This window comes from Maniola jurtina, chromosome 21 (genome assembly GCF_905333055.1).
Source record: "Maniola jurtina chromosome 21, ilManJurt1.1, whole genome shotgun sequence".
NCBI lineage: Eukaryota > Metazoa > Arthropoda > Insecta > Lepidoptera > Nymphalidae > Maniola > Maniola jurtina.
Window position 1 is genome coordinate 10,427,212 of NC_060049.1, and position 14,818 is coordinate 10,442,029.

Genomic DNA, 14,818 nt, shown 5'->3' on the forward strand with positions numbered 1-14,818 from the left:
TCTTAAAACATCACGCTAGTTCTGCTAGTACTGCCTTAGCAATCGAGATGGACGGTAGATAAGTCATTTGTTTTAAATTACTTCAAACTCTATTTCTTTCTATCTGTAAATACAAATCCTTTTCCAATTTGTATTGATCGCTTCCATTTGCAGGTATAATTACTCTCTAATTCGGATTTTTGGTTTGAATTTTCATAGACAAAAATTATTTCTCTGAGCCATAAAAGGACAAAAACTTCAAAAGATTGTCCATATAACGAGTCTCGTTACATCACGTCTCGCAACTTGTTCTTCACCTTGCTCGTGCAGTTTTTAAGGCTTTTAAGTAACCGGCCGGCAACCACCCGTGGCAGTTCTACTGATTTGGGAAAAGTAATCGACCTTCCACGTAATCGATATACTGTCGATAATGCAGAAGCTTTTGCAATGTCGACATTGAAACTTCATCCTAATATGTTTATAAGCTTATTATGGTTTATAATAATGTACCCACTTACATAGCATATTAGCATATTATATAGCAGGTTTCTTGGGTAGTTGAAATATTAAAAACGGTGTAAGCCTAGTGGTTAACACGCTGGCCTTTCAGTCGTTTGATCCGAAGTTCCGAAGTTTTACTAATCCAATCATTTGTTCAAGTTCACAATCCGAATAACTGATACCTACTTAGCAACAGAATTATTGGACTATCGGTTACATCTGAAAACGTATCAATATCATCTCGTTACGTTAACCCGTGACCGAGGCAAAGGGCTTTGAGGCTTTGATACACGGGTAGACGGACAGACGGATAACAAAGTGATCCTGCTCTTAAAATTCCGTTTTTTCCATTAAAATTTACGGAATCCTAAAAAAAGAATGAATCTATTTAAGAATAGCCGTGTCCTTGCATGCGGTATGCATATTATTTAGCGACGCGGGAGTGCAACGGGGAGAATTTTATGAAAGGGTTACGAATATAGTTAATACTATGCATACATTTACCAGAATAATACGTGCAAAACAATGGAATTTTTTTCAAGTCTAAAAAAATAAAAAGCTAGGGGCGGACTGCAGAATGCAGTAGGTATTTTAGGAACACAACAATTATAGGAATATATGTAGGTGTTATTTATGGGGGCTTATCTCCATTAAATACTGGATAAGTATCTAAGTAGGTAAGTTCTTTGATTTCCTTTCGCTTCAAGGAAAAGGAAAAAGTTTATACTTTATACGTATTCAAACCACCAGGTGTCTATTCATGAATAGTAAACTATGTATGAGTGATACTTACTTATTTACAATTACACAACACAAATACAACAAGTAAAAGACAGGACACAATTAGTAGAAGACTGGACAGTTTTTGGTTCAGGTTTAGCTCTGCAAACTGCAAAAGATCTTGAAAATTTAAAGCCTCCGGAAGCCTGAAATTGCGGATAGGTTATTAGTTATCTCAGACTGAGTGCACAATGCCAATTTCTAGCTGTTCTAGTAGTGATAGCGGTCATTATTATCATCTCAACCCGTTGCCAGCGCACTGCAGGGTCTCCTCTCAGAAAAGGGTTTAGTTAGGTTAGGCCATACCTATATAACCTACTTCGGCTGGCTCTGCGCAAATTGACAAACTTCACACACCTTTGTATATTTTAACATTATGGAGAACTCTGAGGTAGGTATGCACGTTTCCTCACGGTGTTTCCATTACTGTTAAAGCAAGAGGTATTTAATTGCTTAAAACGCATATAACTCCAAAAGTATAAGGTGCGTGCCCGGGAACAAACCACGGACCCCCGAATAAGAGGCCGACGTCGACGGCCGCTACCTATCACTACTTATTACCAGTCAGTTAAGGAAAGCTCTACCTAAAAATTTACCTACCTACTAGAGATAACATAGTTTTATTTTTCTCTAAAATCAAACAATTTTTCAAATCTTAGACTAAGAATTTCACTTTTTGCGTGGCTGGCTGCTCCTAAAATCCTTACCCTGTTTTATTTATACATAGAAGCATCATATAGCCCAAAGCATCAAGCGCACGCGGTACCATGCTATTTGCGATCAATAATTCATGAGCAGTGAGCACCGAGCACCGAGGACACGAGACCCGCGCGACGCCGGGGGCCAACGCTTAGCTATACAATAAGTATACCTACACGCAAGAGTTGAGCGACCGAATACTCTCTTGGATTTGAAATAGATCCATACATATTACATACGAGTTCATATTAGAATTGATGTATTTAGCATGAAAATTGCAAGCTTAATGCTGGTAAACGTTTTTTCTTTGCAGCTAACTGATAACTGTGATTCGTATTATATAAAAAGTCACATAAAGTAAAGAAATTACGATTGACAAAAAATATTTATCCTGAACAGTTTCAATTATTGGTTTAGAGAAGACGGAAGGATCTATATACATAATAATTTCCTCTTTAAATCGTAACCTCTCAGAAATTAGATTTTCTATCTCCTCATAATTTTTGAGCTAATATTGGTTTTCAAACAAGGATATTTTGATGGTTTTAAGAACTCTTTAATTTTATTTTTTGGGTATTAGCTTAATTGTAAATACTTCTCAACCTTACTGCTCTTATATTTTGTACCTACCTAATTTCTTTTCATATTGGCTGTGACATACAGGCGGACAGAGGGATTGACAGACTTGACGAAACTACGGAACTCTCATAGAAAACAGTAAAAAGTTAGCACAGATTATTATGTCCTGTTTTAACTTAGATAGAACTAGCATATCGTGGTGAACCAATGGCAATAGAGCCTACAATATGTAGGCTCTATTGCCATTGGTTATTTGCTCTATTATACTATTTCCCATTATCTCGCCTACATTTTCGCTACAAACTGCAATTGTGACTTTTGCCTACTAAACACATATAAATCATAGAGCAGATCGGTAGCGGACCGTTCACGTCACGGGAGCACCATCGCGTGAAGTAACGCACCTAACTTAGCGATGATAAGCGCTCATACGGTTATTTAACGGGCTAGACTCAGAACAGCTTTTTTATAGGTCTGAGGGCGGAGAAATTAACGCGCCTTATAAGTACTCGTACCTACTTAACTCTAGTAGGTAATGTTAAACAAATTGCTTATGTACTTACTCAAGAAACAGTTGTTTACCTTCTAAGGTGAATAACTTATAAGGTGTAAGGTGAATTGTGAAATAATATGCAATAGTCTCAACGTTCTCAACCCATCGCTGGCCTACTACTAAGCACGGATCTTCTCTCAAAATGAGAAGGGTTTAGCAATAGTCTACACGCTGGCCTAGTACGTATTGGCAGACTTCACACACCTTTGACAATATTATGAAGAACTCTCTGGTATGCGGGTTTCCTCACGATGTTTTTCTGTAACCGTAAAAACAAACTGAAAACTTAGTAACTTAACTGAGTAAAAAGAAGAGTAAAGGTGTGATAGCCTACACCACATAGTCATAATAAACAGAGAACACAAATTCTACAAATCCTTTACGTAATTTCAAAAAGTTGATTTCGCATAGAGTTCTAACTTATCCTAAGTTATCCTATCCATACAAGTAGTACTGAATACATATGAGATATTTATATTATGTAACTAGTCCAGCTGTAATAGTAAACACTGACTCTTTATGACCGTTTATATTTGCAATTCGCAATCATTACCGATAACAAATGTTATTTATGACTCGATGAGTGCCTAATCTATAAATAATGAAGCAAATTCAGTAGTAGATTAGACATAATATTTCACCACCAGAGAATAAAGCAGCAGTGTCAAATAATACAAAATTAAATGTTGTTGATCATGAAACAAAAATCTGCTTCGGCTCACCACACCTACCTCGGTAAGATTAATATACGCGTAAAGTCTCTGATCATTATCAAAGCTAAGATATTTTATTGAGTTAGGGATAGAAAGTCTTTATCAAAGCAGAAGAATAAGAGAGCGGGTCACTTCCCCCAATATTCTCTACTTGCCAAGCCAATGAAGCCGTGTTGGTCAAGAATCTCCACTCTCCAATAAGATTTGTTTCTCTAAGTTCTTTTTTGCAGTCAATAGCAGTCACTACCATCACGAAACCTGTTCGTTAATTGTTAATTGCCAGTAGAAAACTTATTTTTTGTTTTTCCTCCTACCTAAGCATATAGCTGAATTATTCAGTACTTAATGTGTCCTACCTAAAAGGTCTAATGATATGTGTTTTTCCTTGTCCACAGGCATAACCTACCTGTCAGGAGAAAACTTTTTAGATGTTTTGGATAACGGCGCGGATTTGTGCCAACTCGCTGTCATCATCCATGAACGGGCGAGGGAAGCCCTTGACCAGGGTCTTATAGTAGGGGTAAGATCTCTTTGGTTTTATGACTCCCGATTGAATATTTACATAAATTTTGTTCTTGACCTTGGTTTTTTAAACAAAAACCTTTAGGAACAGGTGGTTTACATGTTATTTGTAAAACATATTAAAAAGCTTAGTAGCACAAACCCCACAAAAATGACAAAAGGGGAGCTGATTCGACATTTTATCTTGACCAAGAAGAAAATATGGACCGATTCATGCCAAGCCAAGCCACATCCTCAGACTCAGCTGATGTTTCGATAAATATAATGTAAAGAAAAGAAGGGTCTCACTAGGCTTTCTAGCTGAACATTTACTAGTTAAAGCATTAGATTAATATTTCCAGCCGGTGCCTTCTATCCGCGGCCGTTGCTGGCAGCGCGCCGCGCGCCGCAGCTTCTTCTCTCGGGACAATGCTGAGAACTTCATCACCTTTTGTCGCGAGCTTGGCGTACATGAAAACTTACTCTTTGAAAGTGATGATTTAGGTAATAACTACCGTCATTTCTAGAAAAAATTAAATGTCTTTTGGTGCTGAAAAATCAGATGCAAGAAAGGACTACGATTTTTAGGAGTGTTCGTAAATTGCGCGGTCTCATCAATCTCTTATGCTCTTAACTAGAAATTGCCATAATTTTTGCTAAGAATAGAAAAAAATCAGATTTGTTTTGTTTGAAGAAAAATTTATTTTGAAGAAATTTTTAGATAGAGAAAATATTTGTACCGTAGGAACATTGAAAATTACACTTTCAAATTAGTAATAGGGCATCTAGAACATCCCTACTACGATTTCCAAGTAGGAACTTGATGGAGAAATAATAGCTGATCATCAATAACTTTCAATTTCTAGTATTACACAACCAGCCTCGCCAAGTGATCCTGTGCCTTCTAGAAGTGGCCCGTCTTGCCACGAAGTTCAATGTGGAGCCTCCAGGCCTGGTGCAGCTGGAGAAGGAGATCGCCTTGGAGGAGAGGGACTCTGGGCTCGACTCCGCCATGTCTGGTGCCGCGTGGCAGTTCAGAGACAACTCGCCTTCACCGACCAGGGAGAAGTAAGTTACTTAACTGATGAAAAGTTAACCCTTGGCCGCAATCTCACCTGGTGCCTGGTCTAATCTGGAAGCGGACTAATTTAGAAGGAATATGTATGGCAGTTTGAAACCCACGTCCCTAAATTGTCTGATTTCTAAACTAGGTGGACATTTGGGATAAACAAATTTGGTGGTACATCTCCAGACCAGACCAGAGACAATTATTTAGTACTTATAATCTTCAAATTAGCCCTCTTGAGTATCGAACATGCGACCTTCAACTTGTGAAGCCACAGCGCTTCTTAATGCATAAGGGAGGTCCTTACAAAGTTTATAAATCTATTTGATACTGAATTCAAGTCCTGACATTTTTATGAGATTAGCAATAAATATGTACCTTCCAAGTGGTCATTATAATGGACATAGTGTCCAATACACTGGCGCTATTGCTTCGCTGAATGGCTAGGCTTGCTGTTGAGCTAAATAACCGCCTTTTGAGTCACCTGACGCATGGAAGCTTTCGAATTTTGAATAACAATTAAATTTCTTTTCAGATCCAAATCAGAAGCTTTGCCTTCATCTCCAGATGACCTGAATGAAGGTAAGTATCATTTAATCTTCACGCCAGTACAATGATACTCATCAATTGTCTGCAACAGCCTGTTGTGATTGGTTGAACGTATGATGTTCTTGCTGTAACTGTGCATTCTAGTGAATAATTAGTGAGGTGATTACAGTGATCGTCACTTGCAGCTGTCGAACTGTACGGCGCTAGTTCCCAGAAAACTTAGATGCGTTGCGAATGCGATGTTTTTGGGATAGGTAACCAAAATCGCGAGTCACCGACATACTAGTGCTAATAGTGCTCGGAGTGCCGATAGATGTAAAAACTAAACTAATGTTAACGTTTTTAATTTCCAAATTATGAAATTTTAATCAATGATTACTTAATTTGCAACTAAAAAAAACACATAGTTGTTTCATAGTTATAAGTTTCCACTTCTGTCGACGGTCCCCACTCATTGCTAATTAGGTCCAAAGAATCTTAGGTTTTTGTGAAAATCATCGTTAATGTATCTTTTCAGGCCAACAGTTGGTGCCCGACAACGTGGACGCAGAGAGCACCAAGTCGGGCGGTACGGAGAGCAGCACCGACACCGATGTGCCTCTCAAGCCCACCAACGAGCTGGATAAACGGGTAAGCTTTATCATTTGATATAGTCTGAACTAGTTCTGAATGGCGTTCTGGATACAGCAAAAGTGAACATTAATTTTTATTCATTCGTCAACCCATTGCCGGCCCACTACTGAGACCGTGTTGGAGTCTCTTCTCAGAGTGAGAAGGGTTTAGGACATAGTCTACCATGCTGGCCCAATGCGGATTGGCAAACTTCACACACCTTTGAGAACATGGAGAACTCTCAGGCATGCAGGTTTCCTCACGATGTTTTCCTTCACCGTTAAAGTAAGTGACGTTTAATTGCTTAAAACGCACATAACTGAAAAGTTAGAGATACATGCCCTGGATCGAACCTCCAATTTCTGATTAGGAGCCGGACTTTCTAACTACTATAGGTTATCACAGCTTCAATCCATACGAGCTTCAATGCGAAAGTGTGTCTGTCTGTCTGTCTGCTACGTTTTCACGGGCCAACCACTGAACCGATTTTAATGAAATTTGGTACAGACTTGGGATAAGTACATCCCGGGGAAGGACATAGGCTACTTTTATCCTGGAAAATTGAAGAGTTCGATTTAAAAAAACCGAACTCCACGCGGGTGAAGCCGCATCCTCTAGTTAATAATAATTAAGTAATATTTTTTCCAATATATATATTGTCAACTCCAAACAACTTGGCATACTACATTCTAGAGTAATCGTACGTTACTTAACTGTATTTTGTGCGTTACTTGAACTATTACCTGCATTCATTAATTGTGCTCTAAGGATCAGATGAGATTGACCAAATAAGATCGTATTCCTAAGAAAAACATATGATTCCTATAAATTTGCCTTCTCCTAGTTAGTTAGAGTTAGGTGTAGCTTCTCCTCTGAACCTGCCCATTGCCAGCTGTTTACGACCTTGTCAATGGTTTCCAGGTGCAGCTGGTAACGCGGCTGATGGAGCGTGGCTGCAACTGCAGCTCGGGGAAGTGTTCCAAGCTGCTGAAAGTGAAGAAAGTGGGCGAGGGAAGATACAACATCGCTGGGAGAAATGTGTTCATAAGGGTTAGTAATATTATGAAGTAAATAAAATATTTTCTCGACACTTCACAGTATTTTCTTGTAACCTTCAAAATTTATCCAATTACTAATTCAATTTTCCTCTATTTCAGTTGCTAAAAGGGCGTCACATGATGGTCCGCGTGGGAGGAGGCTGGGACACACTGGAACACTTTTTGTCTCGACACGAGCCCTGCCAGGTGCGCCTCGTCACGCAGGGCCGCCGGGACGTGCTCCCTGTGACCCTCCCTCCCGCCTCTCCTCGCACCTCCCCCTCCCCAGCAAGCAGCAAGGGTTCCCTCACAAAAGAGCCCTCCCTAATTGGCAAAACATCTCCCTCACCCGCCAGCAGCAAAACCTCCCTAAAGGAGTCTCTTCCCGGCACTATATCCCCGATAGACAGCAAAACGTCCTCCATAAGCGGGAAAATTTCCCCAGACCCTGGACTAAACTCAAAACCTCGCAAAACTTCCCTTTCAAACGGAAGAGTGTCTCCTTTAGATAGCAAAGCTTCGTCTATAAGCGGTAAAACCTCACCCGTAGATTCAGGAGTCAAATTTCACAAAACCAGTGGGAAGACATCTCCTTTGCGCACTTCGACACCTACCAAACCAGCACTCAATAAAAATAGATCAGCATTAACTCTGCCACTGAAAGATACAAATGATAAACCCATGACGAGAAGAAAGCAATCTGCACCCTCAAGCTTCAGCACCCCTGGTACACCCACTGGTAGATCGACTCGAACGCCGCCAGTAGAGCTACGCAAATCACTCACTTCAAACGCTTTACTTAACACTCCTAAGAAATCCAGAAGCATGAGTCTCGCTAACACTCTAGAGAGGAAACCGTTCTGTGGCACAGACAGGTTAAACCAAAACGCGAAAAAAAATAAGAGCACAGTTACCACACCTACCGAACCGATAGCCAGAAAAACACGCAGCCAAAGTCTCGCTTCCACACCAGTTAACGAACCAAAAAAATCTTTAACCAACGGTTACGGTAAGAAAACGCGAAGCATGAGTTTAGCTGCACCTATTGAGTTCGGCAAACCGTTACATAAAAGTGCGTCTGTAATCACTACTGGTTTAACTCAAGCGGCTATAGAAGACAGTATCAGACGGTCATTAGAAGCCAGTATAGCGGACCACACGTCGCCCAAGAAGCCATTTTTGCACATCAAAGCCAAATATAGGAGTCCTCCCCCGAGGGAGGTGCCTCCTAGATAATTTCAACGCGGTTAGATTCCTCATTCCACTAGTTTTAAAGTTTGACATTATTATTATTATTAATGCAGGATTTGTAAAGTCGATCGCACGTCTGTAGGTACGCGCCACACGCCATTTATTTGCTGAAAGTCTTTGTCTGCACCTGCACTAAACGCGTCGTATTCAACGCATTTTTATGTCATAGTCTGTCTTTGTTGTACTCATTTCTGAGGGTCACAATCGATTTCTATTAATCGCAAAATAATAGAGGTTTACTTAACTTTGCGAAATGCGGTGGGCTTCCGCATGTTTCATGGTACAGTATTAAAATGTCACCCGAACCCGGCGTACGCTCCACAAAGCACGTATATCTGGTACTTAGGTACTCATAAACAGAAAAATTGCCTTTTTATGCTGTTTAGGCTATTTTGGCTTTGATATGCGTAGCAGATATTCGTTCAGTTTAACCATCCGAGGTTGCTCAGGATGAAGATAATCAAAATATTAGATGCTTACAGTATTAGGGGATATTACGGTGCTTTCGGTGCGTACTAATGTGCGATCAGTATTTAAAGTCAACGAACATAATTTCGCGGGTCCAACGCTGTGAAATATTTATGGCCCGATGTGAAAGTTCAATTACTAGACTTTTATAGTTTTTCTAGTAATCATTTAGGTTTGAAATTAATAATTAATCTATATATTTTGTAATCTGTTGATAAGTTACTTAACAACGTTGTTATTGTATTTATTAGATATTGTATGGTTTTTTTAACAATTAGGTACACATTATACATTATACACAAATAAACAATTGAAAATTAACTCATCGACAGATTACAGATACCTAGATTAATTATTAATTAATTTCAGCCGTTAGTTAAGCGTTATTTAGATCTCCTAAGCAATCTCGTATTTATCATCTGTTTAGTGGGTAGTCGCTATAATTATAAAACATTCATCAAACACTCCAGCATCCCGAGCACAATCAGTGTGACTTTCTCTCGGGATTTTTGCAACGCTTTATCGATTGAAAAAAACTCAAGGAAGCGTTATCACAATGATTTTGCTTGGGCTGCAGGGCTCTTATTCACTACGACATTCTCCGCAACCGATTCATAACTGTAATTTGTGAAGTAATTCAGTTATAATAACAAAGAAAAGTTATTACTAAGTTCGCGCCGCATGAGCACTTTCTGAGCATGCTAATGACATTGTACAATAATTGTAAAAGATTTCAGTAATAAAAATGCGAATGACATTGCCAGAACATGTCGACCCAAACTAATACCTACTTAGACCTAACCTAGCGTGCTGTACCAACTCATAATTTGCGCGTAAGTCTAAAAAATGTGTTTGTACGGAAAGTGCGGTGCGGACGTAATGTGCGAACTGTATTTAAAACCATATTGATTGTCGTAGAGAATCAGAACTCAGAAGGGGGAACTAGTCATAATGAATTTCGTATGTAAATTGTAATTAAGTATGTATAATTAATTAATTGATTATGATAATGTAATTTAATAATGATGATTAATTTTAAATTCACTTCCAATTTGCAATAATTATTTCATTTATGTTCAAATAATTTAAATAATTTATTTAAGATTTTTTTTTTCTTTTGTATAGGATCATGTTTTTTATGATTTAAAAGTATGTTGTGTGTTGGTACGCGTTAAATGTTTGTATTATCTTAAGTTTTGACTACTGAATCTATTTTGAATCTACATTTTATTCGAATCTAATACTACGATAATGAATGAATATCAAATTAAATAATTATTATATTTAAAGTCACTTAAGTATCGCTTTCATGCTTAACTATTTAGGCATAATTTGAATTATAGTAGCGTTGCTTATTTATGACTCGCGGACTAAAGGAAAAAGTTAGATGATGCCCTCGCAAACTCTCATGTTCATAAAAGGAACCATCTGTTGACACAGACCTCGAAACGATACCTAGTTTGACGTCCTGAACCTACTCGCTCCAGATTAGCGCGCTTTGTTTTTCATCTTATTTCTTCAAAATAAATAAATGTGAGAGGTGTTTCATTTATTGGCGGCATACTTTCTATCTACCTATCATTTTCCTTTAGTCTGTGTAAAACCTATCGTAATTTGTAACGAACTGTGGCTTAAGTACACCAGTAACCTCAGCGTACAAAGTTCAATGTCCATACATCATCTATTTTGGTACAGCATTTGTCGAAAGGATATAAATATTTTTGCACTTAGATAGACAAGCACTAGCTAGACTCCGATAAATTAAATTTTATGTAATAAATAAGTAACTTAGATGGAAAAACTCACACACACGATACAATTAATTAACTAATTAAGGTAATTATACAGTACGTGTCACGAAAGTTGAAAAAGAGGGTAGTTGGGTGGCTGCTAAAGACCTACAATAAAACCATTTCATATAGCTATATCGTTCTAAATCTCATTTGCACATCTCAGGTGGAAAGACACCCTAAGTAGAACTGCCTTGGGGTGTGTGGACGCAACATACACACGCAGAAGTTGAATACACCTCGTGCCTTTTGTATACTTAGATTAAAAAACTTGCGCCAACTGGATCCAACTGCTCCCTGCGACTCGTATAAAGTCGTCTATTCCACCTAGTGGCAGATCTGCTGATGAGTCTTGACAGGTCTAAAAATAGTGCTGTTCTTTTACATTGTTGCACTAGTTTAGACCTGCAGAAAAGGAAAGTATGAGATCTTTGACTTTGCTTACACTTGACTTAGAAATGAGACAAAATTGCACTGACAAAATGCAGTCTCGTTTTAGCTGAAGCTTTTGTCTGAGCAAAGTCAAAGTACGGTCTATGCTCTACAAAATTCTGCCTTTGACTGAGGCAGCTTTACCAAGGGAGCGCCGCCGTTTGCTCCCGCACCTTACCATAGGGACTACTTTTCGACCAGTTCAACTTTCGTGACGCGAACTGTAACACCATTGAAACCTGTTGTGATAATTAAAAACAATTGATGGTATAATATTGACGTGGGCCTTTATGAAAATATCCAGAACTTCCAACCAGTGTGAACTGAGCTTAACTTAGGCTAGTGATATACAAACATGCTGCCGATCTATCGTACTACAATATTGTGCCAACAGTTTTAATATTGTGTAAGTTTGAAATAAACTTTTTGATATCATTGCATTCTGTTGTTTTACTTAATCATCATTAGAACGGCCGTACACGCGTAGCTTGACGCACGGTTAACGTTGTCCCTTGAGCTCCGTCATCAGCGGTGGGATAGAACTTCGTGAGGTTTTAGTCGGTAGGATTCCGACAACCACTGTGCTCCCCCGTGGCCAGTGGTATCCATGACGGATATTCCTCTCGAAAAATGGGACGGTTACCGTTAGTACATATTTAGCGTTAACCAAGACATTTCGTTAACAGGGCTCTCTCCGTCACTCGCTTCTGCTCGCTTCATACAATCGTAGTTCCAATTTCATTTGAATATTAAGCAACCAAAGTCCATGAAATTTTGCAGACATATTCTAAAAACTAATATCTGTGTCTGTGGTGTTTTAGATTTTTCTAAAAATGTGTAGTTTTAAAATTACAGGGGCTCAAAGATTTGTATGTAAATTTTTAAGACCGCGTAACTTTGAAACCGAATATTTTAAGAGAAATCTGGAAAACCACAGACATAGATATTAGTTTCTAGAATATGTCTGCAAAATTTCATGGACTTTGGTTGCTTAATATTCAAATGAAATTGGAACTGCGTTTGTATGGAGCGAGTGACGGAGAGAGCCCTCTTAAAATGCTCGTGTGTGACCGCTCTTTGTTAAGCATCGTTGCCCACTACTTACATCATCGACTCAGCAAATTCACTGGAGAAAACAATATGTAGTTACTGAAATGCTTCTAAGTAAACACTTAATAAGCTTAACAAAAATCACACTGGCAATACCTTAGTCTCACGTAGTAATTTTATAGCGTTTATAATCTACATAAACGTACGTAGGTAACCTACAAAACCACATAAAATGGTCCAACTGCCTACATACAGATCGGTATAGGTAAGTACACGATTGGTGTCAGATAGAAAGAGTTCTGGATGAGAATGGAGGGGATATTCATGTTCATCGTCATCTCGACTCCTCGCCAGCCCACCACAGCACGGACTCTGGTCTCCTCTCAGAATGAGAAATGTCATAGTCCACCATGCAGGTCAAGTGTGGATCGGCAGACTTCAGGACACTCTCGAGAACATTATGAACTCGGGGATGCAGGTTTCCTCACAATATTTTCCTTCACCGTTGACATTAAATTGCTAGGCATATCACTTCGAAAAGTTAGCGGTGCGTACCTGTGGAATTAAACCCGGGCACCCCCGAATAGGCTGCAATCATAACCACGAAGCTACCGCTACCTATTGTGAGCCATTTTCATGCGCTGCGCGCCGTGTTGCGCCTCGCTCGACTAGAGATCACGCCATCAACTACAACAGTCATGTTGGTTCTGTCTTATCTCAACAGTGTCGCAAAGTGATCTTCACGCCCGCTCCCGTACCGGTGCCGATGCGTGCTTCAGTGACTCCGCACAAGCGCCGCTACACCTACTACAACAAGATGTTCAAACCCATCATCTATTCGCTGCCCCAACCGCTCTCTGTTTCCTTAGTATAGATATCGGCTGTTATACAAGTGGCGTCAGGTAAAAAGACCTCTAGACGACAGAGGAATTAGGTATCTGCGTAGTTATAGGTACTTTGCCTAAGCAAAAGGTTGACTGAAGAACCAATCGTACGGCAAAATAGACATCCCACAGTTTCTCTTCACTTCAATCCATCTACTACTACTACATACTAAATTATTTAATATCTACTTCTTTGATATAGTGGCTAGGCTTTCAACTGCGACCTTGATTAGATTCTCGGATCAGGCCGAAAAGTTATTGACACGTAAAGCCGTTGGTCTTACGCCTGATCTCTCTCCGGTAGTGTCAGATTGCTGACTATCGGACTATTCGAATAAGAGAATAGAAAATGCACCCGTTTTTGCTCACATACTTCATACACTTTAAATTAATCCTGCGGGTTAGCTAACTCTGTAAAGTTTGCCCGCCATAGCCAAAATTTCAATGGAAGTAACAAACCCCTGGAAAGTACTAATTCTTAGTACAACATCATACCTCACTTAACAATAGATAGGTAAGATAGGTAAAAGATCTACTACGCTGGTCAAAGGAGTTCTCTTTCTTGACGTTACCTGTACATAAATAAACTTCAATCAAAACCAGCTTCCACCTCTGGGCTGCGTGGTTCATTTGTGAAATTGAGCAGTTCTTGTATAAAGAGCTTAGAGTATCAGCCGGTGTTATTGTTACATGACGTGATACATCACGTCATTAAAACACGCCTCCACTCCGCTCCGTTTCAATGGAAACGCAGCTAAGAGCGGCCTAACATAGTCATTAGAGCCACCCGGCACCCGACCTGGACCGCCTCGACTCGCGTGGTTAGTATTCTTTATATATGGACTTCTATAGACATAATACTCATTATATCAACTCCGAGCGAGGCGATCCGCTGACGTTACGGTTCTAATGAGCTATAACCTTTGCAAGAACACTATCATGGACGTTGTCGACTGCTAGAGCGGTCGGTATTGTTTTTAGCAGTGAAAGATTTTATTAGTTCGCAATTCGCAGCTTCAAACGATGAATCATGACTATTGAGTGTTGAACTTCGGATGGCCGATACGATAAAACTACGACGACGAATCGATACGAGTTAGACTAGTCAACCTTTTAAGGTCAGTCAAAACCCAAATTTTTCGACCTTTCCGCTAGTGAATTTTTGGTTAATCCTAGTAATGCGTTAACTTGTATAGAGAAAAGCAACTAATCATTTTCTCATTAGTTTTGTACTTTTCTTGGAGTCTTGTTCTAGGAGTGGTAGGTAAGGCAAGTACCTCTTATGGAGAAAAAGAAAGAGGAGGATAAATGTGTTTAGCTTATTTTCAACATTTAGGTACCTTATCTATCTTTCTCTTTCTTATAGGACCTATT

General features: G+C 39.2%; 1 protein-coding gene across 7 annotated transcripts in view; it reads left to right on the forward strand.

Moving 5' to 3' along the window:
* Positions 1–11,950, forward strand: part of LOC123876256 (GAS2-like protein 3) — a 90,011-nt gene extending 78,061 nt beyond the window's left edge. For all 7 annotated transcript variants that reach the window (XM_045922464.1, XM_045922459.1, XM_045922465.1 and 4 more), the window contains 7 exons: positions 4,200–4,324; positions 4,668–4,809; positions 5,172–5,373; positions 5,907–5,953; positions 6,438–6,550; positions 7,454–7,582; positions 7,690–11,950. In XM_045922464.1, coding sequence (XP_045778420.1) covers positions 4,200–4,324; positions 4,668–4,809; positions 5,172–5,373; positions 5,907–5,953; positions 6,438–6,550; positions 7,454–7,582; positions 7,690–8,805 — 1,874 coding nt within the window. In that variant the 3' untranslated portion in view covers positions 8,806–11,950. The remainder of the gene's footprint in view (positions 1–4,199; positions 4,325–4,667; positions 4,810–5,171; positions 5,374–5,906; positions 5,954–6,437; positions 6,551–7,453; positions 7,583–7,689) is intronic.
* Positions 11,951–14,818: the final 2,868 nt, after the last annotated feature.